This window comes from Tachysurus fulvidraco, chromosome 10 (assembly GCF_022655615.1).
Source record: "Tachysurus fulvidraco isolate hzauxx_2018 chromosome 10, HZAU_PFXX_2.0, whole genome shotgun sequence".
In the NCBI taxonomy this organism is placed as follows: domain Eukaryota; kingdom Metazoa; phylum Chordata; class Actinopteri; order Siluriformes; family Bagridae; genus Tachysurus; species Tachysurus fulvidraco.
This window is the reverse complement of record NC_062527.1, coordinates 4,128,612-4,155,604: the sequence shown is the minus strand read 5'-3', so window position 1 is coordinate 4,155,604 and position 26,993 is coordinate 4,128,612. Positions and strand designations below refer to the sequence as shown.

General features: G+C 36.0%; 1 protein-coding gene across 1 annotated transcript; it reads right to left on the bottom strand.

Annotated features, from left to right (window-relative positions):
- Positions 1 to 958: 958 nt before the first annotated feature.
- Positions 959 to 25,001, bottom strand: plxnc1 (plexin C1). The gene is made up of 31 exons (XM_027163930.2): positions 23,887 to 25,001; positions 23,614 to 23,745; positions 23,211 to 23,345; positions 22,919 to 23,019; positions 21,061 to 21,166; positions 20,495 to 20,642; positions 20,256 to 20,361; positions 19,137 to 19,230; positions 17,434 to 17,472; positions 16,305 to 16,435; positions 16,045 to 16,221; positions 15,195 to 15,297; positions 14,819 to 14,998; positions 13,949 to 14,110; positions 13,744 to 13,843; positions 13,524 to 13,625; positions 13,150 to 13,253; positions 13,018 to 13,059; positions 12,307 to 12,431; positions 11,790 to 11,988; positions 11,384 to 11,536; positions 10,765 to 10,933; positions 10,459 to 10,559; positions 10,206 to 10,281; positions 9,140 to 9,174; positions 8,799 to 8,891; positions 5,287 to 5,450; positions 3,497 to 3,647; positions 2,627 to 2,767; positions 2,385 to 2,459; positions 959 to 1,568 (listed from the first exon to the last, which is right to left on the bottom strand). The coding sequence occupies exons 1-31, from the start codon at positions 24,799 to 24,801 to the stop codon at positions 1,464 to 1,466; spliced, it is 4,464 nt and encodes a 1,487-aa protein (XP_027019731.2). The 5' UTR covers positions 24,802 to 25,001; the 3' UTR covers positions 959 to 1,463.
- Positions 25,002 to 26,993: the final 1,992 nt, after the last annotated feature.

The following is a 26,993-nucleotide window of genomic DNA, read 5'->3' as shown; positions in this document are numbered from 1 at the left end:
CCCAACTAGTGACAACCAGCCTGGGTATCCTCTACTCTCGCACCAATCACCTTCATATCTTCATTTAACACACCCATATACAGTGCCCTCCACAATTATTGGCACCCCTGTTTAAGATGTGGTCGTGGACTTCTAAAAATTCTCCTTTTTTTTTTAAACAACATAGAACCCAAATGCAAAAAAAAGAGAAAAATCCAACCTTTCATTTAAGTACATGGTGGTAAAAAAAAAAATCACACATTTAGAAAAAAAAAACCCTACTTGAAATCATGTGTCCCACAATTATTGGCACCCCTAACAATTCCTCTGAAAAATTTAATTGATAAAAAAAATATATTTTTCTGTAGTTGCTAAAGTTGGTCAGGGTATCTATGAACTTTTAATTAGGATGGTTCTGGGTTAGTGGGGATGGATGTTGCTAGTTAGGCTGGTTCTAACTAGTCGGGCTGCTTCTATTAAGTCAGACTGGTTCTAATTAGTCAGGCCACTTCAGTTCAAATACTATTACAAGACATTTTTCCTTTTAGTTATACAATATGTTTTATTGAGTTACTTTTTGAGCTATTATTTGTAACTCTTCTTCTTCTTCCTCTTTCGGCTTTTCCCTTCAGGGGTCGCCACAGCGAATCATCTCTCTCCACCTATCCCTATCTTCTGCATCCCCAACACTTGCACCCACTATCTTCAAATCCTCATTCCTCGACTGATCCGGTATGAAATTCGTATTGACGATTCGCATGGTTAAATTTGGCAGTGTTTTACGCCGGATGCCCTTCCTGACGCAACCCTCTCTATTTATTCGGGCTTGGGACCGGCACAGAAGTCACTGGACTGTGACCCCCATGGCTAGATTAGCTATTTTTTAAACTAATTTTAAGAAATAGGATAGTATGGCCATCACTATCAGTTTTTTTCCTCTAGAAAACTAAAACCCAAGTAAAACATACACAATCAAAAATGCAGATTTGTACATTTTATTAACACTATTGTACATCTGTAGGATGTGCATAGTTAGAATGTTTATTCATCATCTGCACTCTTAATGCACCCTACAATTAAAAAGAGAAATATAACAGAAATAGCTTGAAAAATTTTTTTGCCAGCACATTTTAGCTCATTGTTTAGTATTAACATAAGTTTAATATAATGCTAACATTTTCTCTGAGACCCTTATTTGTGAGCACATTGGTTTCTTTTACAATACAAAACGCATTCAATCAACAGTTACATAGTGGAGTAGTGAAGTGTGGTTTTTAAGATATGCCCAGCCTCCACATTGGTGTATTTATTTGCTCTTGATGACAGTCAGAGGGAAAAAATGCATTGCACAGGTTCAAGTTTAAATTAAACTCCTCGTAGATTTCGAGTGCTGCACAGGTTCATACTGCATGTGTTGCTTCGGAGAAGACGGGCAATGATTAAGGCAATAGGTAATATAATCTGAGTGTTGAAGGTACATTGGCTCAGATCCATGCACTCCTTTTCACACTTTGAAAAAGCTCCTTCACACGGTGCATTTCCTCTTTTAGTCCACAGGAGCCGCCATTTAGCTCTAAATGTTGTTCAATCTGCAAATACAGAAAACCACAGCTCTCATCAGATCGAGAGACCGTAAGGAGACAACTGTACTGCTGTGACAGATTCAGCGTCAAACTTATATTTATCTGTTAAACACTAAACATACTGATGTATGTCTCTACTATCTTCTTTTCTGTCATGCATCTTGTTGTGTATCACACTGTAGTGATGCCAGTGTAAATGGGAAACAACACACATTGTGATATATATGTAACAGATTGCCTTATGTTACAACAGCATGTGTTGAAATGCCTGAAGCAAACGGAAGTAAAACCAGCAACACTGTTCTATGGAAAGTCAGTGAAGAGAAATCAGCAAAATATATTGGTTAATGTGACCAGTGATTTTATTCTGTTGGGATTAAAAATAGTACAATTACAGATATTGTTAATGTTCATTTTGCACTTTATAATAGATACAAAAGTGACCTTATAATAGATACAAACAAACCTAGATGTTTTATATATAGATATAAATATATAAATCTTATATTTCCAGTATCCGTGATTTTTTTCAGTGGTTTTCAATCTCTGAATAGGGCATAGTGGTAGAGATAAGTGTGTGTGTGTGTGTGTGTGTGTGTGTGTGTGTGTGTGTGTGTGTGTGTGTGTGTGTGTGTGTGTGTGTGTGTGTGTGTGTTTCTGGAAATAAACAACAGGTTTCATAAAGCCTTCATGTCTATAGTGATAGAGCACAGACCTCTAATGAGACACAATGACAGCCAGCATGCAAATGAAATGAAACTTCTAGGAATTAAATAAAAATACAAATGAAATGGTCTAAAAAGCTAACTGTTTGTTCCATACCTGAGTGAAATAGCGCTCCATGTATTTGTACAGCTCTCGCAATGCTACAGGTTCATTGAATTCGTTCTCATGTTTCTGTAGGACAAGAAACAATAGAAGTACTTTTTTTTATTAAAAAAAAAAAGCATCTTACCCAATGATTATTTAATAAAGGAAACATTATATACATTGGTTTACAATTTCTTTTTAGAATTATTTTCAAATTATTATTTTTTATTTTTTGCATGGTTTGTGTGGCAGACCTTTGACTCTTCATGCAGAAACACTTTAAAGTCCTGACTGCTGACAGATGGCTGATCCTTCACCAGCTTGTAGTACATCTTTACTTCCTTTTTATACTGGGGAATGTCTTTTGCATACAGAAGCTTGTTGGTTGGTGCATGCTGTGTTTATAAAAAGCGGATAGAGAACAGTTTTTTTATATGTGGAATTTGTAAGATTCACACTTTTTTCTGTCTCTTAAACCCATACACTGCTCATGCATAAAGTGGAATCATGAGAAATCCTTGCAAGTCCAAGAGGGAGCTATGAGTGACAGAGAGTGGTTGGGGGTTGGTGGTTTCTAGGAGCTAACTAAGAAGCTTTACTTTAGCTAAGCAAAAATGCCTTTGATACAAATTGACTGATGTTGTATCACAAATGGCAGGGAAGAGAAAGAGAAAGAAATTGTTCTAAATATCTTTAAGGCAGATAAATAAAGGTTTTTCACACTTCCATGTTGCAAATGAGGAAGTGTAAATAATAACCTTTTAGAATGGTCTGGTTAACTCACAGTTTCACAACAGTCTGGTGCAGGAGCAGGGTGAAAATTTTTAACAGACAACAGAATAAACAATTTGACCTGTTCATTAAAACCGAGAGATACAACATCCCAGCAAAAATTTATTTTTTTCACAAGCATGCCAGGGGAAAATAAGTAAAAGTTAAAAAAGTTTAGCTGTTTGCTTGAAATATTCAGGAATTTCAGTAAGCTGTGGAGATTGTGAGCTGTATTTGTTGCCATTGTCTAGCTTCTAGCCTCAAGTATTGAAATGCTATGACATATGCTTCCACATTTGTAATCACGAAAGACTGCAAAAATAATATGATTTGTAGGTCATTTATGTAGTTACTTTGTCCAACTGGTGATCTGTGAGGGAGAAGGAGTCCATGAAGGCTTGAGCTATGACAGACAGGCAACCATCCATGTGAGGTGTCTTTTCAAGGTCACTAAACACAAAGTTGGGGTTCTTCAAAATGTTCACCCAGAACCGCAGTGGCAGGCTAGGAGGAAAAGAACACCTTTGTTAAATCAAGACTAACATGTAGACTGAGAATGCATTCTTTTGTTTTGTTCCCACATTTGTTTTCTGATACCTAATATAACAGATTTCAGGGTCTTTTTTAGTTAAATGTCCAATGTGGTCCAAACTAGCATTTCATACAAATAAAAATACAATCCACATAACATTTTTAACATAAGGCACATGGCACAGGTGCCAGTGGATCTTCAGTTCAGCAATGTTTCTCGATCTAGAGCTAGAATTTGGATATTCATACAGACGGACCTAACCCACAGACACAGGCAACTTAGGTTGGATTGCCAAACATGACCAACCATCAGGGACAGCAGACCTGCTCAGTGAGGAGGCTTCTACAGTGGTCCCAACATCCACTGAAAGCAGCAATGGGTCATGTTGGGTTGCAATTAGGACTCTGTAGTCTATTTGCTGAAATTAACCTGGACAGAGTGAATGTATTAAACATGGAGGAGTAAAAGTATTACTGTAAGGGACACCTGTGAGTTAGAACTTCAGGCTTCACATGGCACTGGCAAGGATGCCTTACCCGATGGTTGATTATTGCTATATTGCTGACCATCACAGAGTTGTTGAGTGAACAAGTATATGCTAATGTCTGAGGATTAGCAGGGTCACCAAGACACCTTCAGGGCCAAAGTACTTGGGCTAAAGTGTTCTGAAAAAACAGTGCCACTATAGTACCATACAACAATCCTGGCTGCGAGGGGGACATCTGTGATAATTATGTGATAACTTTCTTTCTTTGGTGGAGAACTGCTCCAACCCAGATATTCTCTCTCTCTCTCTCTCTCTCTCTCTCTCTCTCTCTCCACACACACACACACACACACACATATATATATATATATATATATATATATACACACATATGTGTGTGTGTGTGTGTGTGTGTGTGTGTGTGTGTGTGTGTGTGTGTGTGTGTGTGTGTGGAGAAGTAGAAGCAGGGTTAGGTTATAAATTAATTTCCCAAGCCTTGAACACCTCACGGAACACTGTACAATCCATCATCCAGACACAACTGCAAGCCTACCAAGACATGGCCGTCCACCTAAACTGACAGGCGAGGAGAGCATTAGAATAGCATTAGAATCAGAGAAGCAGTCAAGAGGCCCATCATAACTCTGGAGGAGCTGCAGAGATCCACAGCTCAGGTGAGACTATTAGTCGTGCACTCCACAAATCTGGTCTTTATGGAAGAGTGGCAAGAATAAAGCCATTGTTGAAAGAAAGCCATAAGAAATCCCATTTGCAGTTTGTGACAAGACTTGAGACTGGGGCAGAGGTCCACCTTCCAACAAGACAATAACCCTAAACATACAGCCAGAGCTACAATGGAGTGGTTTAGATCAAAGCATATTCATGTGTAAGAATGATTTTTATTTGTAAAAAAAAAAAAAAATTTGGACACTATTTATCATTTTCCTTCCACCTCACAATTATGTGCCACTTTGTGTTGGTCTATCACATAAAATCCTAATAAAATTAATTTTTGTTTGTGGTTGTAATGTGTCAAAATGTGATGAAAGTTCAAAAATATAATTGAGGCAAATATGATTAGATAATTGATGTTATACCCAATTCTACATGTTCAATGGATGTACCTGTTTGTTTTCCATATGTGAACAACATCTGGATCCATGATCTTTTTCTTCTCAGCTTGTGAATCGAGGAAATCAAAGAAGTATTTCACTGCTAAGGGAGCTTTGTTGTTGGGCATTCCCCAGATATTCCGAAAAAGAGTCTCCACAAAGGTGTGCACAGCCACCTGACAGGAGTAATAGAAAAGTCACATCAGCTAACTGGTTATGTCATGTCCTAGCACAAAGTAAGTATACTTTTTACATCAAAAGTAATATAAATAAATTTAGATATATTATATATTGTAATGGATACAGTATTTTCTATAAATTATTCTGTGTAATTCTCACTGAAATGAATCTGTGTGATTTTTTGACTATTGTGATATTGTGAATAGTATATGTGAAGTCACATATAGTGGTTCATCTTTATCTTTTTCAGCTGTACATCCTTATTTCCTTAACAAGGTAGCTTTTTTCCTCTAGCCCCAACCCATCCTTCAAAATTCACATGATTTTATGAAGAACATTAAGAAAAAAAAGTTAATTCTAATATGTAAATATAATATGTAAATTTGAAATTGTTCAAGAAGAAGAAGCAGCCTTTATTTTTGTCACATACAGTCATATGTAAACGTTTAGGAACCCCTGACAATTTATAAATATTTGTGTTTTTGGTAATATTTCAGTAGTGAAATTAGGTTTATTGGATTAACAGAAAATGTGCAATATGCATCTAAATGAAATTAGACAGGTGCATAAATTTGGGCACCCCAACAGAAAAATCACATCAATATTTAATAGAGCCTCCTTTAGCAGAAATAACAGCCTCTAGATGCTTCATAGAGCCTGTAATGAGTGTGAGCACCCTTTTGTTGATTTGAATACCTGTAGCTACTTAGCACTGATTAATTGGAACACACAATTGGTTTGGTGAGCTCATTAAGCCTTGAACTTCATAGACAGGTGCATCCAATCATGAGAAAAGGTATTTAAGGTGACCAATTTCAAGATGTTGTTCTCTTTGACTCTCCTCTGAAGAGTGGCAACATGGAGGCCTCAAAACAACTCTCAAATGACCTGAAAACAAAGATTGTTCAACATTATGGTTTAGGGTAAGGCTACAAAAAGTTATCGCAGAGATTGTCAGTGTCCACTGTGAGGAACATAGTGAGGAAATGGAAGACCACATGCACAGTTCTTGTTAAGGCCAGAAGTGTCAGGCCACATAAAATATTGAAGAGGCGAAGGATGGTGAGAACGGTCAAAAACAGCCCACAGACCACCTCTAAAGACCTAGAACATCCACTTACTGCAGATGGTGTCACTGTGCATCATTCAGCAATTCAATGCACTTTGCACATGTGGAAGCTGTACAAGAGAGTGATGCAAAATAAGCCGTTTCTGCACACACGCCACAAATGGAGCCGCTTGAGATATGCAAATGCACATTTGGACAAGCAAGCTTCATTTTGGAATAAGGTGCTGTGGAGTGATGAAACAAAGATTGAGTTATAAAAATTGAGTTGGGGGCAGTGGTGGCTCAACAGGTTAAGGCTCTGGGTTGTTCATCTGAGGATCGGGGTTCAAGGCCCAGCACAGCCAAGCTGCCACTGCTGGGCCCTTGAGCAAGGCCCTCAACCCTCCTTGCTCCAGGGGTGCTGTATCATAGCTGCCCCTGCACTCTGACCCCAACCTCCTTAGTTGGGGTATGTGAAGAAAAGAATTCCACTGTGCTGTAATGTATATGTGGCGATAATAAAGGCTTCTGTGCCCCCGTTCTATTATTTGGTCATAACAAGGGGTGTTATGCATGGTGGCAAAAGAACACAGCATTCCAAGAAAAACACTTGCTACCCACAATAAAATTTAATGGAGGTTCCATCATGCTGTGGGGCTGTGTGGCCAGTGCCGGTACTGGGAATCTGGTTAAAGTCGAGGGTCGCATGGATTCCACTCAATATCAGCAGATTCTTGAGAATAAAATTGAGGAATCAATCACAAAGTTGAAGTTATGCCAGGGCTGGACAACGACCCAAAACACTGCTTAAAATCTACTCGGGCATTTATGCAGAGGAACAAGTACAATGTTCTGGAATGGCCATCCAGGTCCCCAGACCTGAATATCATTGAACATCTGTGGGGTGATTTGAAGCGGGCTGTCCATGCTCGGCAACCATCAAACCTAACTGAACTGGAGATGTTTTGTAATACAATGGTCCAAAATACATTCATCCAGAATCCAGACACTCATTACAGGCTCTATGAAGCATCTAGAGGCTGTTATTTCTGCTAAAGGAGGCTCTATTAAATATTGATGTGATTTTTCTGTTGGGGTGCCCAAATTTATGCACCTGTCTAATTTCGTTTGGATGCATATTGCACATTTTCTGTTAATTCAATAAACCTCATTTCAGTACTGAAATATTACTGTGTCCTTCAGTTAATTGATAAATCAAAATGAAATTGCTGATCCAAACACCCAAATATTTATAAATGAAAATCATAGGAATTGTCAGGGGTTCCTAAACTTTTGGATATGACTGTATACGTTACAACAGTGACTTGAAAAGAAATGTATGATGAGATGTGTGGGGGTGTGGAAAATTTGAGTCAGGATATTTAGTTTTTGTTTGTGTAGACTTGGTTGGCTTGGTTTGTGAAGTTTGTGGTTGGCTGCAATTGCAGATAAACTGGCACACACTGACACACAGCTGCTCAAAAATAAAGCATGCCACACTTTTGCAATGAAACAACACTGATTGGTAATTCAGTTGCAGTCCTTCACTGTCAGTTATAACACTCATAAGTGTCTGTGTGCTCTTTCATGATAAGAAATTTGCTTTTAGTCTGATAAAGGTAAATGCTGTTTGACTGAGTTTTAAAAAAAAACACCACGGGGCTGAACATGAGGAAGAATCAGCAGGCCCACTGTAAATGGCCAAAACATTACAGCCACAGCCTGTCCACAATCTCTGTCAGAATTCCAGTTTAAAATAAGTTGATCTTTTTATATATTGTCTTTTTGAGGGCACATTCCCACAGGTCACAATAACCTAGAATTTTTATTCTGTAAATTCTTATTTCTTTTATTATTCGTTATTTCCTTTATCATTAATTATGTTTACCTTCTGCTCTATGTTTATGTTCTGTAAAGCTGCTTTGAGACAATGTCTATTTTAAAAAGCGCTATACAAATAAACTTGAATTGAATTGAATTGAAATTGACATTCAAAATTACTCACGGATACTCTTTAATACACATAAGTATCTGTCTTATGTTTTTTCACCAATGTTTTAACTCTGGTTAAATTATCAGCTGGTTTGTGTCACTATTTTCTTACATGAAATATAAACAGTGGGTAAAGTAAAGAATTTATAACAGTCTGGTGATCTGAAATGTATTTTATCACAGCAGTATACTGTGTACAACAAAATGATCCACTGTAATAATATATACCCCTTTCTTGCTTCTAAAACCAGTTTTCAACAAATAAAAAGGTGTTATTCATCTAACTCATATTCTGTAATCCCACCTTAGTGGAAAGTAACTTGGTAAGGTAAATCTCTTTGAGCTTCAGTTTCTTCCTCTCTGGGTGTTCTGGGTCTTCGGCAATGTCTGGGTCAATCTGATGACAACAGAATTGATTAATGTAATATTCATAATTTTATTATCCAAAGAAAATAATGCAATTTTCTCTAATTCACACAGGCTCTCTAACAAAAAGAAGAGAATTTGAGTTGTGAGCCATGCACGTGCACACACACGCACGCACGCACGCACGCATGCACACACACACACACACACACACACACACACACACACACACACACACACACACACACACACATTACACTGTTTTGTGTTATGACTCACCAAGTGAAAGTACTTTGTAGTGAAGTTCTGATCATCTGTCACAATGAAATATGATTAAATACATAAATAAAACTTCAATAAGAATTACATTAAAGTTTTCATAGAGTGAATTTTTTTGTGCAGTTCTAAGTATTAGTTGCAGTGGTTCAGATTATTTCTTCCCAGGACCACTGACTCACATGACTTCACTACACGGTTAGTGTATTGCACAAGCAAACAAAATGCTAAGTTCTTTACAATACAAACAAGCTGAATCTCATGGCATATATAAAAAAGATTCAGATTAGGGGAAGTAGAATTAGGGGAAGTTTTAGCCATGGTGTAACTTGATCGACTACAATTTCTGTAAGTAGCATAAAATACATCTAAATAATCAGTCTCATTCAAAAATTCATGATATGAGTTAGCTCTTATCCTGAGCAGACGGGCAAGCCACACCACATCCTGTACAGATCACATTAGCTTGCAAATGTTCTTAGACTTTTAAAGACAAAGGCTCTGGGAAATCAGTCATTTCATAATATATCCATGTATCACATGTCTAATGAGTCAGCAGAGGAGAAACTTCACAGAGTCAACATGGGAGCAAATTAGGAAGAAGCTTGTTCTCTTTAAAAAAGAGGAACAGGTGACAAGAAGCATAGTGTTTCCCACTAACCAACAAAAGTTTGAACAAAAAATACCTCATATAATCTATGATAGAATCTATGATAACCTATAATTTAGAATCGAATGAATCTTAATATTATTTTGTTCATATCAGTTTTTTAAAGTATGCAGGACTATGAGGTAGAATCAAGAAGTAGTTAGTATAATATAATGTAACTGATCAGTGAACATGATTAGAAGAAAACATGCTATTTAAATACGTAAATGGTTAAAGTTAAATTATTAGAAATGTGTGTAAAGAGATTCTTTCACATAATATGTCAATATGAAAAAAGCCTCTTTGCCTCTACCCACACAACCCAACTCCACACAAGAACAGGCATGAGGCAGTAACTAAAAAGGAAGTAATTGTGACATGTTTCTGCTATACCAGGCTTGTGTGAAATCGTATACTCACCTTTTAAGCTTGTCTGTGGACTAAGTGGGGCATGAACCTTTTTGGTGATCACTTTGATGGGAGCCCCATCTGGGATCTGTGGAATGAAATAAGATTATGGACTCACTGATTATTAATTCATTATTGGGGTTTTGTAAATCTGTTCCAAAGTATTTAATTTTATACTTTCTCTTGTAATTTAATGCAAGATCTCATTCTCCCTCAACTATGCATATAATAGAGACTTACACTAAGCTGTGTATTTGATACTTACTTGATAATGCTTCAGTGTGTTCAGCATAGTCACCTCCCCCTGCACCTCTGAGCTTCCATCTATTTCCTCCAGAGGCACATAACTTCCTTCCTTCAGATATTCTGTCAATGTTTAAGAAAAAACAGAACTACCAGGTACAGTAAGAAATAACCTATCACTAGATTTTCTTAATGTTTTAAATTGTGATTATATTTCATGAACAAACCAGTTTGATGTTGAAACACAACAAAAAGTCGAAAAGTCCAAATGGATGAATAATTATTAATAGCACTGTATACACAGGTATATATATATATATATACTGACCAATGCCAATGTCTCTAAGCTGTTGAGTAAATCTGAAGCCAAACTTGCGCAGGAAGGTCTGGAGGATTTTGTCCTTCACCTGTTCTATCGTATCACATGTCAGGACGTTCACTTCCAGTGGTTCACTTACTTCTCCCTCTGTCCCCACAGCAAACAGCACCTTCAACTTCTGTAATAGGCAAAACAAGGTGGAGGAGAATTACTGGCTATAATAACTATGTTTGTGTGTTAGTATAATGGAATCTATATCTCTTAACATGGTATTGGATTCATACAGAGTTATAACCTGTGCACATTTTTGGGATACGGTTAAGTTTTTTGTTGTTTTTTTTTACCCTTAGATGAATTTTTACTGCCCCTGTCTATTTAAAAGCAGCCCAGTATGTAAAACCACTTACCTCTTAATCATGGATTGTAAATGACCTGACTCTCTCTAATTTCACCCCAAAAGAGATGGGGTGTTAATCATAACATGATTACAAAAGGAAAAAATATGGTAATCATTTAAGGACATTTAAAAAACCTCCAAAAGGGACATAGCAAAGTGATCAAATTTGAAGGATCCATAACAAATGTGAGAAATGCAGCATAAATAGCAGGAAATAAGAAAGGCACAAACCAAAAGGCTGAAGTTAAAGCCCTGAGCCTGCCACAGGAGCCAGTCTTCATTCAGTGTGTACAGAGCTTTCTCTGTCACTGCATCTACTGGTCCTTTAGAAATCTGCTGACTTAGAGCTGATATCATTAGAAAAAGAGGTTGACCAACCGACTCCTGTGAAAATAATCACACAAGCATATAACAATTATATATATATATATATATATATATACATATATATATATATATGTATATATATATATATATATATATATATATATATATATATATATATATATATATATATATGTATATATACATATATATATAGATATATATGTATATATAGATATATATATATATATAGATATATATATAATTAAAATAGAACAGATAAAAGACATGTAAACTGAAAGAATGGACTGACCCTGAGAAAGCCATAGAGGCAGATGGACATCCAGTTGGTGAGAAGTTTTTCTACAATAGACTCTGTACGACGCAGCATGAGTTTAGGCTGAGCATTGCTGGGCTGATCCATTAGACTCTGGAGTAACGTCTCCATCAGCTGGGTGAGGTATGGCAGGTCACTATGCAGCGTTACAGTCAACAGGGATGCCACCATACACCTGAGAGCCAACGTGAAAAGACAAGCAGGCCAACAAATCATTGGTGCCATCTCCACCAATCAGGGCAGAGCAGAATTCATAAATACTTAAAACTCCTCTAATCAGCCATAATAATATAATATATATCAAGGCACACAGGAAATCATAACATTTGTGGGTGACATCTCACATTTGAACCAAAAGAACAGAAACATATCTCAGATTTAATTGAAAGTGAAGTGGAAATCTTTTGCTTCCACTTTTTTTTTCTTTTACAAAGAAGCCACAACAGTAGTTTCTTCTTTTCATGAGTGTCTGTTGCTGAGCTGTGAGACTCACTTGTCCTTTATGCTGAAGCTCTTCTGCTCCTCCAAAGCATGAACAAAGCATGTGAGAAATGTCTGGTCTCGAAGAAGTGAGGAGAAAGCTTGACATTTTTCATCCATCTCTGACTTCACTGCATCCTGATCAGAACACATCAGAACCAGCACATATCCTTTTATACAAATTATAAAAACATAACAAACAGCTAAGTGGTCAAAACTGCTATAAAACTCTTCTCCACAAGCTGCCTAATTCCATAAAAACAGATCTAATTTATCATAAGCATAAGGGCATGATAATGATAAACCTCGTTTCTGGACTGAAGAGTTTCAGAAAGACATTTTGAGTAAAGGCATGATCAAAGACACCACAGTCACAAAGTTACACAAATGAAACTTTAGACTGATTAATTAATCATACCAAAAGACATACAGTGAAGTTAGTCTGAGATAGTGGAGTGTTTTTGGTCTAGTAATACAGTTTTTCTTAATTTATCTGAATTAAATTAAACAGTAATGTGGGGTGACTCATACTATAACCTGTCAGTGAGTCATGTGCCTTAATTTAAAAAATTGTTATACATTTTTTCACATTGCAGTCAACTAGAACTCATAAAATTCATCACTACATTCTGTTTAAGCTTTATATAAACAAAATAAGCAATTCTTTAAATAGTGTTTCCATTTTTTATGCACTAATCAGAACATACAGTAAAAATGTTCTCACCTGCCCAATTTCTTTGATCATCTGGTTTCCCAAAGGCCCTCCCTAAATATAGGGCAAAATATACTAATTTAATCGCACACCCAAAAAACACATAGAGATCACTGATACATCATCCAATTAGAATGAACAAACCTCAGGAAAAAATATTTTCAACGCAAAATGTTTATAATCTAGGTAGGGAATGGCAGCAACATTTTCAACCAGATCTGATCTCTCTGTCTGCAAATCCACAAATCCTGTATAAAACAGAAAACAATCGCTTTCAAATCAGGAGATCATTTGAATTAATTTTAAGGAACTTGTTTCCTTTAAGTTATTAGACACTCAAGGTCCCTTTGAAGAACCCTTTAATGTCCTTTCTGGTGCCATGCAACAAAATATTTCCTTACCAGAAAGGAACCAGAATGGTTAAAATAAGCTACAAAGCCATAACAATACCAAGAATATTTTGAAAAACCCTTTTCTTATTATTATGTCAGTTATATAGCTACAGTAACCAGACTAACCTTGTCTGATCTCACATCTGATTTCATTCTCCAGCATTTCCAGATGCTCATTCATTTGTGCATTCATCTGCTGTTGGCTCTTACGGTGGATTAATACTCCAGCTAGACAAAATGGCAAATAAATAAATATAGAGGCTGCAACGGTAATAATATCAGGCTGCAACGGTATCCAAGGACAAAGAAAATCAAACATAGAATACACAATATGGTCAATACTCACCAACAGCACCAAGAACAATCAAAATGACTAATGCAACAAGTATATATATATATTCCGAAGTATCCTGGGTCAAAATTATTTTAACATCGCCAAACATAATCTAAAACAAAACAAAACAGAGTTTTAGGGTTCAAAATAAAAAGCAACATTGCATAATAACACTTGATAAAACGATACAAATAAATAAATAAATAATAAACCATACCTTAACTGAGTCCACATTGAGTTCACCATCTTTAACTACTGAAATCTTACAGATCACTGCACTGGACTTCACTTTCTCTATTGTACACTCAAATTCCCTTTTTTCCTCTAAGCCCCACACCTTTAGGTCATCTTCACCTATCCTTAATTGATCTTCCTTTTTCTAAAGAGAGAAAATAGAAATATAAAAAAATAAGTGTACATATTGGAAACAAAAGAGCAATAGACTCTTTATTACATTGTACATGACACGGATAAATGAGTAATGATCATTTGAAATATAAACAAAACCAATATTGTGCTATCTAACACACTGGCTCCTTTTCATTTAGTGATGGCTTTATATCTCATACAGGGTCAAGTGCACAGACAGCTGGAAGCACAAAACAAACAATGAGGGTAGAGTTTGAAAGACAAGTGTTTGTTATTTTGACCCACTTCTATGTCAATTCAAATATTTAAGAGTTTATAATATCAATATTAAAAAAGGAGCACTAAATCCTCCATTAGCTGAGCACTTCTATAAGTCGCTCTATATGAGGACATCTGCTAAAATCTGTAAACATATTTTTAAAAAAGCTATATGAATTTGACAGAATTCTCCACATATAAAAGTGCAGATTATATTTGTAGTATATATGAAGTTGATCATGTTTTACAAAGGTTTACATTTATTAGAGAAGAAATTTATACATACTGAGGAACATGAGTAGGATACAAATATTTTTACAAGTTTATGTGATGCCAAATTTATTGTGTAAATGCTTGTTTAAATGATTTTGGAAAAAATCTGTTTGCATCCACCTTGTTAAATGAGTGTATGTAAACAACATGAGTGTGCTAGAAATCACATTCTGAAATGCTGTCCTACCTGTATGGTGACCAGCACGTCATTGACCACCTTTGAGGTGGAGAAGCTGGAGAATACCGGATCTGGATGGTAAGAGAGTTTACCTGCACAGACCACTGTTGAGTTCACCACTTTAAGAGAGACAATGAATGGTCCAGCATCTCTGAATTCTCTCTGATTGTGAGTGTGAAACCAAAAGCTCTAGGAGAATGTAAAAGGTAATGACATTGATATTGGTGTTTTATTATTATTTTAACAGGTAGTTATTATTATTATTTATTATAATTTTTTTTTATTATATAACAGAGTTAAATCAATCCTGAACATAGGGGCATGCCTATGTGTTTGTTTCATAGAGTTTAACATTCTTTCTAGTTACTTGCTATGTATTTCATACCTTGTTGTCAGTTTTGAGGGTAATCTCTTTGGAAGACGTATGAATATTGACTGCATCCACAAACTCTAAATTACTCCCCAGCACATTAATCTTCCTTTCACCACTGAATGACATATAAACAATAATTTATCATAGAACAGCTGCAGAGTATCAGATTCAGCTACAGTAAAACAGAATACAATGAAGTTTAAAATGGCTAAACTGCAAGTGAGGATCCATTTGAAAAGCAGATGTTTATTTTTAGAATAATCTGTTAAAGTGAAAGGGAAGTGAAACCAGGAAGTGACTAAATCTTTCTTCATCTCTAAGTGGGCCACACAATCAGAGCACCAGGATATCCGTTCCATACATGTCATGTGTTTTTTTTTGCCTCTGTTGTTCAAATGCATAGATCCTCCTCACGATCAGTTTCATTGTGTAAAGCTAGCTGACAGGAAGCCCATTTCTCTTTAACTTTAACTACTGGTTTTCATTTTGTACACTGAAGAATAATATACTTATATGTGTTATAAGAATCTAGCCAAAAATACAATCTGGATTTGAATTCAATTATAGGTATAAAAATTCAGAGGAAATATTTTTAAATGAATGACACATTTGAGCTATTTTTTAAAAGTGTTAATTACTGTCTTCATACATCGAGACTCCTCTGTTCTGTCACCTCGGTCCGAGTCATTGAACTATAAATGAAGACCTAACTCTTCCTGAAATACTCAAACTAGCACTTATTTTGAATTCTGTGTTTCAGATTCAGGGTATACTTATTCTATGACCTAGTGAATCAGTATTGATTTATGCAGACTTAATTTTTGTACATCACACTGGATAAGAAATTCTGCCAAAATTCTACCTGGACCAGGTGCTTAAAGGCTGAAATTCCATACAGGTGGGCTGAGAATTATATCTTATGGTGGCATTACTATGACATTGTCCATCTGCCGTCACCACACACACCCTCATAGTTTCTTTGTTTCCACCAGGAATATGAAACTTCAGTGTGTCATTAGAGCGCACCAACACTGGTGACCTGGAAACAGTTGATACACAGAACAAATCAAATCTGTCTTCAAAAACATGTGCACAAGCACACAGACATTAAGTAACACTTACTCCTTTAAATTGCAGTCCATAAAACCTTGGAAGCGAATTTTCACAACCAGTCCCAGATTTTTTCCTTTTATCTCTGCATTATTTTTGCCATGAAAAGAAACTTCATTAGGCCACACAGACAGGATCTCTGGCTAATGGGGATAAAGACAAAATCAATTTGATACTGTGATAATAACACTTAATTAAACATTTTATGATTAAATTTGATCAAATATTTTATCAATATTTTCATAAGAGGTTTTTTAAATAACAGACCAAATATAGGTGTCTTTGAGCTTTTAATTACTACGTCAGATTTTTAGTGGATCAATTCACTTGAGCTTGACTTCAATCACAATAACTGACTGTTTAGCCTGTTTAGAGCTATTGTTTATTTTATTTAACTCACATAATATTTTTTCTGAGCTCTTGGCTGAGCTGCTTTGATTGTCCCATAGTATCAAGAGCAAAAAGTCACTGACTTTAAAGGTACAGTAGGCCATTTTATAGCCACAGCTGCTCTACCCATGAACTCCTTTATTGATCAGAAGTTTCAAAAAGTGTTTATTCTGAGTTCAAATTTCTGGACTCGTTCAAATTTCTAGAATCTGATAATCTGACATAATGAAATTAATTGGTCTCTAAGCAATTAATCAAATGTTTATCCCTTTGATATGAATAAAGTAGACACTCAAAGAGACTTTCTAAAAGAAACACAATGAACACGTGTGGTGTTTTAGCATTGTGGAAATGAGAATATTTTTAGCCAAGGTTTTTGTAAACTTGGCCTCAACTGGATATAGCATATGTAATTATTATTTACTACTACTAATAATATTAATCATAATCATTATAATCACCAGCAGAAGCAGAAATAGACGCATGGGCAATATACAAATGGAAATGATTTCCATATGAGGTTGCAAAAAGCCATTCTGGTTAATATGAAATTAGAATTAAAATATTCAATACGTATTAAATACTAAAGGTATAAATCAAGATAAATCTAATATCAAGGTATAAATTTAAAAAAATCTTTAAAAGACCTGATGAATGCAAACAAACCCAATTCTTCTTTCACAATTAATTTCCTCCTCACCATCAGAAACCATATTTTCACTAATGCTGTGCATACATTTGTGTCACTCACCCTGTAATTTCTATCGGATGAAATCCCACTGCATATGTCCTATATAAGGAATAAAAATGCATTTTAATGTTTTCAGTATTATAATAATCAAATTCAAAGTGTAACTACCTACAATTACTACCTAAAAACCGAATACTGTGCTGAAATATAAGTCATTATTAGATAAGAAACAAAGAAGAAGAAGAAGAAGAAGAAGAAGAAGAAGAAGAAGAAGAAGAAGAAGAAGAAGAAGAAGAAGAAGAAGAAGAAGGGAACAACTCAAAATCAGCTATGATTCTAAGATAAAATCAAGTATAGATGTATAATTCTGAAATTAATTACTCAGCCATATTTGGATTTGGCACCTTAAGCCAAATACAGTATGTGCAAAATTTCTCACTTTTAAATAATGATTTTAATTGTAGAATTACTAGAATATTTTGAATTTTTTTATTTACTCTCCTGATAAACAAAACATGTTGATCGATTGAAAATGTTGACCACTTTAAAAGATGACCACTTTCGGCTCACTTTATCTATCTATAAGTTTTCAATTCTCTCAATAATTAATATCTCCGATTAACATTCGTCTCTTCCAATGTCCTAAAATGTAAAACAAACTAGTTTTTTAGAATTTAAAGGGACAATGTAATTAATTATTAGAGTCATATTTACACATTTATTGAGTATATTTACAACCAAGTGACAATGAACATAAGGTTAGCTCATCATTTAATCCGATATCATACAAGAAAACTGAAGCCTGAGATCTGTGTAAAATTCTTACGAAACTGTCCAGGTAGTCATTGAGACTAAAGTTTGTTTAATATCGATGTGTGCAATTCTGACTGTATAATGACTCATCATTATGTGTACATGACTCAGCTCTGAATGTGTATAAACACAATACAAAATAACTATATAAGATGGTAGTATATACGTGTGGATTTGTTTCAGGTATTAGGACATTAGTCTGTGTTTAAGCTGATCCAAATATTTTTAGATCATACAAATGTTCAAACCTCAAAAACATTTCACAGGGACACAGACCGGAATTATAACTTTAAGGTACTAAATTAAGTAAGTACAATTAAGGAAACATGACAAACAGGAACCGAGAAAAGGCAGTGGAATTTGTCTGTACACTTACAGAAAAATAAAAGACATAGAAATAACATTGCAGAACACAGGAATATTTAACAATGTTCAGGGAAATATAGGATAAAGCTTAATAAAATAGCACAAAAATGTTAAACAGTGTAAGGAATCTGTTAATTTTGTTAGTTATTACAGTAAAAATAATTACAGTGTTTTGATCGCAAAAGAAAAGGAAATGTTGAGCACCCTGACAATTGCAGATATCATTGGGATACAGAGGCACATAGACATGAAACTAAAATGTAAAAACGTATAGGTAATCAATCCTGGGTACTTCTGAAACAAGTCAGGTTGGTTATGTAGGCTATATCATATTCCAGAAGCAGGCAAAACAAGAAAAAAACACTTAAATTAAGACAACACTAAAAAAAGCAGGAAGCATGTAACAAACATGACATAGGCTGCAGAAGGGGCGGTGTAGGAACTTTATAGATTGTACCATAAATTCTCTAATTAAATACATTATACATGTGTTTGGAATTAGGTTAGCTAAAGGTAACCAAAATATAGAAATTAGTGAGACATGTGTCATGCTGTTTATAGCTGAGTACGTTCTGTAGGCTCACCAGTATTTGTAAATATGGTGTAGATACAGGAGTCCAGGTACAAGTCTTGTTACTGCTTTGCCAATAACATCCAGCTGAGACACAGGCTGCACATCTAAATAAACATTACATTAAATCAGACACCTGATTCTTGGTTTGATCTAGAATGTCATGTAGTGTGAACTAATCGCCTAAATTTAATTTTACATTTTAACCTCACAGACCAGTCAATTCACAACAAAACAACAGATAATGAGGAACAATCATCACAAAATGGCATGATAATCAGCTTCCTTGTCAGGGGCACTGATTGATGTAAGTTTCATACTGTCTGCAATTCTATCAAGTGACTAATCAGACAGAGCCAGAATAACAGCTTTAATATCAATGAGTTAATAAACTGCAAGCATGAGCTCACAGACAGCCGCAACTGAGCAGTCCCTCTGATTGACAGGGGACAGAGAGGAGCAGACACCCAGCCATAGACTGCAGTGGAACCGTCAGAACTTGCTTTAAAAACTTCAAAATCTCTCCTTCATAAACTGGATGTTATTTATCATGCTGCAATCTGCTTTGTGACTGGAGCTTCATTTAACACTCACCATTGAATTGGTCTTCTCTTCATTCCCGTAGACAAACTCATTGGTTCCTGTTCATTTATAAAACTCTTATTGGTAAAACTCCCTCGTATTTACAGTCCTTCTGAATGTTTATAATACAAGTCGTAATCTGCGCTCTAGCCGATTCTTTCATTTCTGCATCCCTAAAGTCCATACTTCCTTTGGTCGTTGCTCTTTTCAGTTCTCTGCTGCATATGATTGGAATCACCTGCAGCTGACTCTTAAGCTTAGTTCATTTATATCGCTCTCTTCCTTTATAAATTAAATTTAGTCACTAACTCAAGATCACTTGTTTTAGTTGTTTGTTTTTACATGTCATTGTTTATAGCTGTGTTTATGTGTATTGTATTAGTTTTTATGCTGCCTCTTGGTCAGGTCGCCATTGTAAATGAGAACTGGTTCTCAATTGACTTACCTGGTTAAATAAAGAAAGTATTGTTCTAGTGACAGATTGTTGTTTTTTGTTTTTTTGTTTTTTTGTTTTTTTTTTTTACAAATTTTTAATAAGAGATTTTCTTACTGCTCTTCTGACTGCATATTCTTTGTAATGGTTGGGCAGCTCCTCAGTGTCAGGCTCTCTGTCAAGGTCTGATTACTAATTGTGACCATCACTGTAACTTCGAGTCCTGAAGAAGAGTTATATATTGTTAGATAAAATCAACTCATTCAATCACCTTGATCTTAAAAAATGTTTCCTTTATTAAGTCTTTATAATGTAATATGAAACACAATTCTGAAGAATACTGCAAAAATACTGACCATCAGAAGACTTTTCAGGGAAACTGCAGGAGCATTTGGGCAAATGTGTAACAAAGCTTTTACACAGATCACCCCCTCTTGCCTTGAATGTACATATTAATGGAAGACTTTCTGTAGCATTCAGGTGCAGGTGTAGAGTCAGCTTGATCTGAGTGTGAACAACAATCAAAAAAATGAAGAATTACAATTAAAATCTGTAGCACCCTTACAGTACCTGCACTTTACTACAAAATTGCATATTGATCAGCATTCCTCTGTGTACAAAACTGTATTATGCTGTATTATGCACACACACTTTATGTAGAGCTATGTTAATATACTTAGTTCTTTTTTCTGTCTTGTTTTATGTAGATCTGTGTTTATGTTGATCTGTGTTTAATAGTAGCACCAGGGTCCTAGAGGAATGTTTATTCATTCCACAGTGTTCTGCAAAAGCTATATATAGTTATAATTACGATAAAATCCTCCTCATTTGACTTGACAAGAAGAAAAAGTAAAAGAAGAAGAGGAACTGTATGTTTAGCAAAAAAAGCTGGTTTCATTATTCAACATTCAATAACATTTACCTCTTTAGAGATCATGGAGACCTTAAAAGAAATCCACTCTTTCCGAAAAGATTCTTTAGAAATGGAGATCCAAGATGAGTTCATACATTCCTCCTGCATACAGCATCTAACGTGAACATAAAAAGATGGGGAGAGATTTATAACCATATGACACGGGGCTGGTTTTTTGATCATTTAAACACAGACAAACTGTGGGATATCATGAATAGGCAAGTAAGTAAGTACTTTGAGAGGTCTGGTAATGATTTGAAGAAATATAAACATCATTCTATTTACACCATACCAAAAGCAAAAATGTTAATGTTATGTAAATGTTAACTATTAATACATAAGTAAAGGTGTCATCCTGCCCAAGCACTTTTCAAAAAGTTCACATATCTTAATTAGCCTCATTCATCTGTAACGTAGCTTTCTAATTCATTCCACTGATCATTAATGACAGAGATAAACTCTCAAGCAGGAAGAAAACAGCTTCATTTCCATATTATGGGTGCATGGTTACCATACAAAAATGTTTAATAACAAAAATGTTTAATAACATTACATATGACACCATCAATCACTAAATTCAGACATAAAATAAGTCAGGATACACTTTTAATTAGTACTGTATAAGGATAATAGATTCAGGACTGATGTATCTAGGTATTCTTGGTATAAAAATATTATTCAAATGTTGCTGAACTTCACCCAGCAAGTTTTTTTTTTTTTTAAAAACACACTGGTTAAAAATTACATTTTAGTAATCATTACTGATATCTAACATGCAGTTACTGCCTGTAAGTATTGTAAATAACTAAATAAAAATGTAAAGAGTAAAATATGTATTTTGTTATAGAAATGTAATTACATTAGAGTACACATTTCAGTAATCTCAGGTGGACCAACCCTTTTCCCTTTATCCTTTCTGGATATTTTATCCAGCAGGTTAATACCAGGAGACTACATACACCATCCACTTAGTAAGTAGCACCTGTACAATAATTTGCTTATCCAGTCAGGCAATCATGTGAACACACAACATATCGAACCTTGAAGTAGGTGGGTTACAACAGTAGAAGGCTACATCAGGGTCAACCCCTGTCAACCAAGAACAGAAAACTGAGACTATCATAGGCACTGATATTAAACAGTAGAAGAATGGAAAATGTAATTTTTTAAACCTAATGTTCAGCTGCTGTGCCCATGATATCCTCAGATTCCTGTTCCTGACAGAAGTGGAACCTGATATACCTCAAGATTGGTGTGTTGTGCATGCTGATTGATTGGCTGTAAAAATAATGGTTGTAAAGGGTGACTATATCCTTTTTGGTAGCTCCATCCAATCTGGTCATTTTCCTGAGAGCTCACTTATTAACAAGATATTTCCATCTAGCATTCTGTGTAAACTCTAGAGACTTTCATGGGTGAAAATATAAAACTCAACAGTTTCTGAATTACTCAAACCACCCCTTCTGGCACCAGCATTAATGCAATGAACAAAGTCACATAGATCACACCGTTTCTTTATTCTGATGTTTGATGTGATGTGCTTGGCCTGTATCTGCATGATTTTTGCATTGTAATGAAGCTTGCACTACACTGCTGTAACATGATTGACTAATTAATTAACTGCATGAATGGGCATGCATTCTTACAAAAGTGGGTGGTGACTGTATTTCATTATGTTGGATATGTGCAGCTACTAGAAAATGATTACCGTAATAAAGTGGCAGGATGATATAAGCACATGAGACAGTCACATTAACTAACTTAGCTAACTGCCGAATGAAAGCTTAAACAGGCATAGGTTGTTAGAAGAGTTACTAAACTAAACATGTACAATGATAGGTGAGAAAGTATCTAGGTGAGATAGTACCTATTTGTGACCCCACACCAGCCACAGAAATGGCCCATGCTGCCAATGCAGGCTCTCAAAGTGTCATACATACCACATTGAGTCACAGCAACACGGTTAATCTACAGACCACACACAGAACACACAGAAACACACACACACACACACACAAACATTATTGGTCTGAATAGATCTGTTTTAAATTTGCAGCAATGTGTTCAAAATAATTAATATAAATGGCCACATATCTCAATTTCATTCTAGAAATCCATGTGTGTGGGCACAGCTTTAACTTTAAGCCGCTAAAACTCACCTGATTTCTCAACCCTATGTAGATATAATTAGGATCCACTGGGTCAAAATACATTTTGGGAAACACCATCCTGTCATCATCAGATCTGTACAGCACTTTTGCACAGAAAGATGTATAATCTGGGTACAGCACAAGCTGTTATATCACAAAAATACAAGGCTTGGAATCATTATGTGGCATTTTAACAGCATTTGATAGCCATTGCAAATTTTGATATATCATTCCAATATATAGAGAACTACATAGATTGGATTGGAAAATATAGAAAATGTGTTCTGTTTTTACTGTGTTTATACTGAGTATTGTACTGTTACTGCGCACAACATAAAAACTCCAGAGAGAGAGAGAGAGAGAGAGAGAGAGAGAGAGAGAGAGAGAGAGTTAATGTTAATGAGAATCAGACCTCTAGCAGTTGCCCATTAGCAGTTCCAATGTATAGCACAATCCAAGAGCCTTTCATTTTTGCTGCCACAGATGTCATTGAATTGTGCTTGAATACAACAGCAAGAGGCTCAACAGGCACTATTGAGGAGCTCTACAACAGACAACAAACAGTTATCAGTAGTAATATTCATAACCTTAATATTGCTTGCATGGATATCACTTAATTATAAATAGTTCTACATCAACATGTTTTAAATAGTACGTCTATGAATTTTCTAGGACTGTTTCAAACCTGTGGACCACACGATGGTTGACATGTGAATTCTTTAGTAGGATTGCCTGGTATGATCGCAGTAATGTTGTAAATAGCCAATACAGTGTTCTCTGGGTTTTGGGGAAGTTCTGCAGTGAATATTCCAATCCATAAAAGAGATGACAAGATAGTGGTGGAGGCCAAAAGTTTATGGCGATGAAGATCCTTGCAGCAACGTAAATGGGCAACTTTCAGAGATTTGGTTATTTCTGGTTTTCCCCCTTTGTTTTCCATCTTTAATAAAACCACTTTTTTGTCTGAAGAGGTAAAGAGGTTGGCGAAGAGGTAGGACTGAAAATTTGAAGATACCTGGAAACCGTCTACCCACTCAACACGCCAAACTTTAATGCTGGCTTCAGCTGCAGATGCACCTGTTTTAGAAAAAATGTCACCTGCCTGAGTTCCGAGAGTGTTGCGTAATGTCACACCGGGATCGACTACACAGTCATCGTTTGTATTCTTATACTCTCTCCCCACCAACATGTAAGTATCAGTACTTGTGCTTGAAGTACGGGCATCGACAAGTAACGCAACAGACGATCCATTCACAGGCGCCACAAACGGCATGTATGTCTCCCTGTGGATAGTTTGGGTTATATCCTTTATGTCCAGCACCTCGCAGTAACTGCAGCCCAAAGTGCCGCAGGTGATCAGAGTTCCGTTCGCCTCGAAAGGCAACAAGATGATCACGTCGTTCTGGTGCGTGGTGTTTGATATGTCTTTAATCTTTTCCTCTACGAGATCGTGCCGCATTTGGTAAAGCTGAGAATCTGTAGCAACAAACACTTTACTTTTTCCCACAGCAAAGTGTCTGATCACTCCACTAAAGTTGTAGACAGACATGCAAATTGCTCCCTTTAAGAAAATAAATACTATGAGTAACACAGTCCTCATGGCGTTTGTATGCGTGGGGACTGAATCCTGGAGCCTTCAGCCTCTTTGTTGCTCAGTTGATGCTGTTAATGAAGTTTGTAGTGATGGCCAGTTCGTGAACGAATCGTTTTTGAACCAGTTCTTTTTAGTGAACTGGATGAACCGGTTCACCAAATCGGACTGATTCGTTCTAAACAGTTGGCGTCTTGAGTCAGCGCTGATCCACAAGTTACTAAATTTACTCACTTTCGGTCATGCCTGACAGTCGGTCCGACTCTAAATAAACTAATATCCCGGAGTATATGTAACTCCTGTACACTGAACTGATTTGTACACTGTTGATACTGCGCATGCGTGAATTACTGAACCGATACAGCGAATCATCAGTACAGAACTGAGAACTGCTTGTTTCGGACGCGTCCGAGAACTGATGAACTGGTACAGCGAATCATCAGTACACTGAACTGAGAACTGCTTGTTTCGGACGCGTCCGAGAACCGATGAGCTGTTGATACAGCGAATCATCAGTACATATTACAGTACACAGTACATCAGTACTAGCAGGCCAGCAGAGGGAGCCCTCATGGCTCTCATAACAATATCATTCCCTTCTTAGGAGGTTTATTTTGGTCAAATCATGTTTTGTTTGTATATTTTAATTGTATATGCACTCTAATTTGTGTGAGCTGGCTTACTGATATTGTTTATTGGTTCTTTCTTGGATATAGCACGTGTCAAGTCCAGTCTGCATCCCACCACACCTCACACATTAATTCTCTAAACTCCTATTCAACCTATTTTATTTTTATTAATATCAAATACTTTTGGATTCAGGTGATTATTCCTCGAGTGTTACTAGCTGTATTCCAGTTCAGAGCAGCTTCTACAGGTGTGGTCTCCAAACCTGCCAACCTTGGAAAAAAATTTTGAGTAGCAACTTACTTCAGCGACGCGGTGCGAGGACAGGCACATATGCTGGTCAGTGTTGATTAAGTTTACACTCATCACAACTTTTTACTTAGCACATAGTTCTCACTCACCACCATATCTAGTTATTCAACATACAAGTAGACCATGAAGAACTCTTTGAACTCTTGAAAAGGCAACATAAAAACTATTTTAACAACTCTTTATGTATTGCCATAAATTAGATCAAATGAACTAAACAGTAACTTCATATCTGACAACACATACATGTGTTAATTTTCTCAGCAATAATGCAAGACTCTAGACTTCACTATGGTTTTGACTGGCTGATCATATAATAATACCTCCTTCATCATTTCTACTTTCTGCTTTTATTTCCCTGCTGTTCACAAAAAAATCTGATGTCCATCAGATGTGATCTACAGGAGCGTGTAACAATCGAGTCAGAATACGATTGATATTTAAAAAATGACATTAGTTTCGTCATGTTATAGCATGGCTGTGTGCTATAAAAGGGATACACAGACGCTCGCGGATATTGATGTCTGCGTGCTTGCGCCAGTTTGTCTTTTCCGTTAAAGTACGACGGCAATGCGTTTACAGGTATGACTTACGTTTCCTATATAAATACTGGCAAATAAAGTAAAACTTGGTCTGTGCGTAAAACTTAAACTTGAGGCACAACACCGGACACTTGGGCACATGCCCCAGTAAAGGAGTCTAACGACGCCTTTGGTTCGGCAGGCTTATTAAAATGGATGAAATTCACAATTCTGGCCATTTAACTTTGAAACGATAAGTCCTAACTTGTAAAAAACAGTCACTGTAAGAAGAATTGAAGACGGACAGAGACAGATGAAAACCACATTCATTTTGATTGGGCCAATTATTATTTTCCCAGGTTGCTGCCCAATGCGGTTACACCCATAGGCGCATTGCCTGGTGCGCAAATGCACAGACAGTTGTACTCAAAAGCATCAATGGTTTTTTACAATGCGTATTTTGAAGTGACAAATCGTAGCAGCGTACTTTGATGTCTAAATGCGTATCTGCTACACAAAATGCGTAAAGGTTGGCAGGTCCTGTAGTGACAAAGAAAAGGATATACATTAAGAGACCAATTTACTTCTCCACCTTCTATGGATTTTTTCTAAATAGACCAAAACCTATTAAATAAATGCACTTTGTAGTTTATGAACTAGACTATAGCCCACATACAGCTGCACAGTTTCAGCCTCCCATCTACCCCATTTGTCATTTATCAGTTTCTAACAAAGGACCACCAC

What these genes read in the sequence shown, in the direction of transcription:
- plxnc1 (XM_027163930.2), bottom strand. Translation starts at nt 24,801, where the DNA reads ATGAGGACTGTGTTACTCATAGTATTTATTTTCTTAAAGGGAGCAATT. An exon ending in TCAATGTGGACTCAGTTAAG is followed by an intron (nt 13,844 to 13,948) that starts GTATGGTTTATT and finishes GTTTTGTTTTAG; the next exon opens with ATTATGTTTGGCGATGTTAA. An exon ending in AGCTTCAGCATAAAGGACAA is followed by an intron (nt 11,989 to 12,306) that starts GTGAGTCTCACA and finishes GTTGGCTCTCAG; the next exon opens with GTGTATGGTGGCATCCCTGT.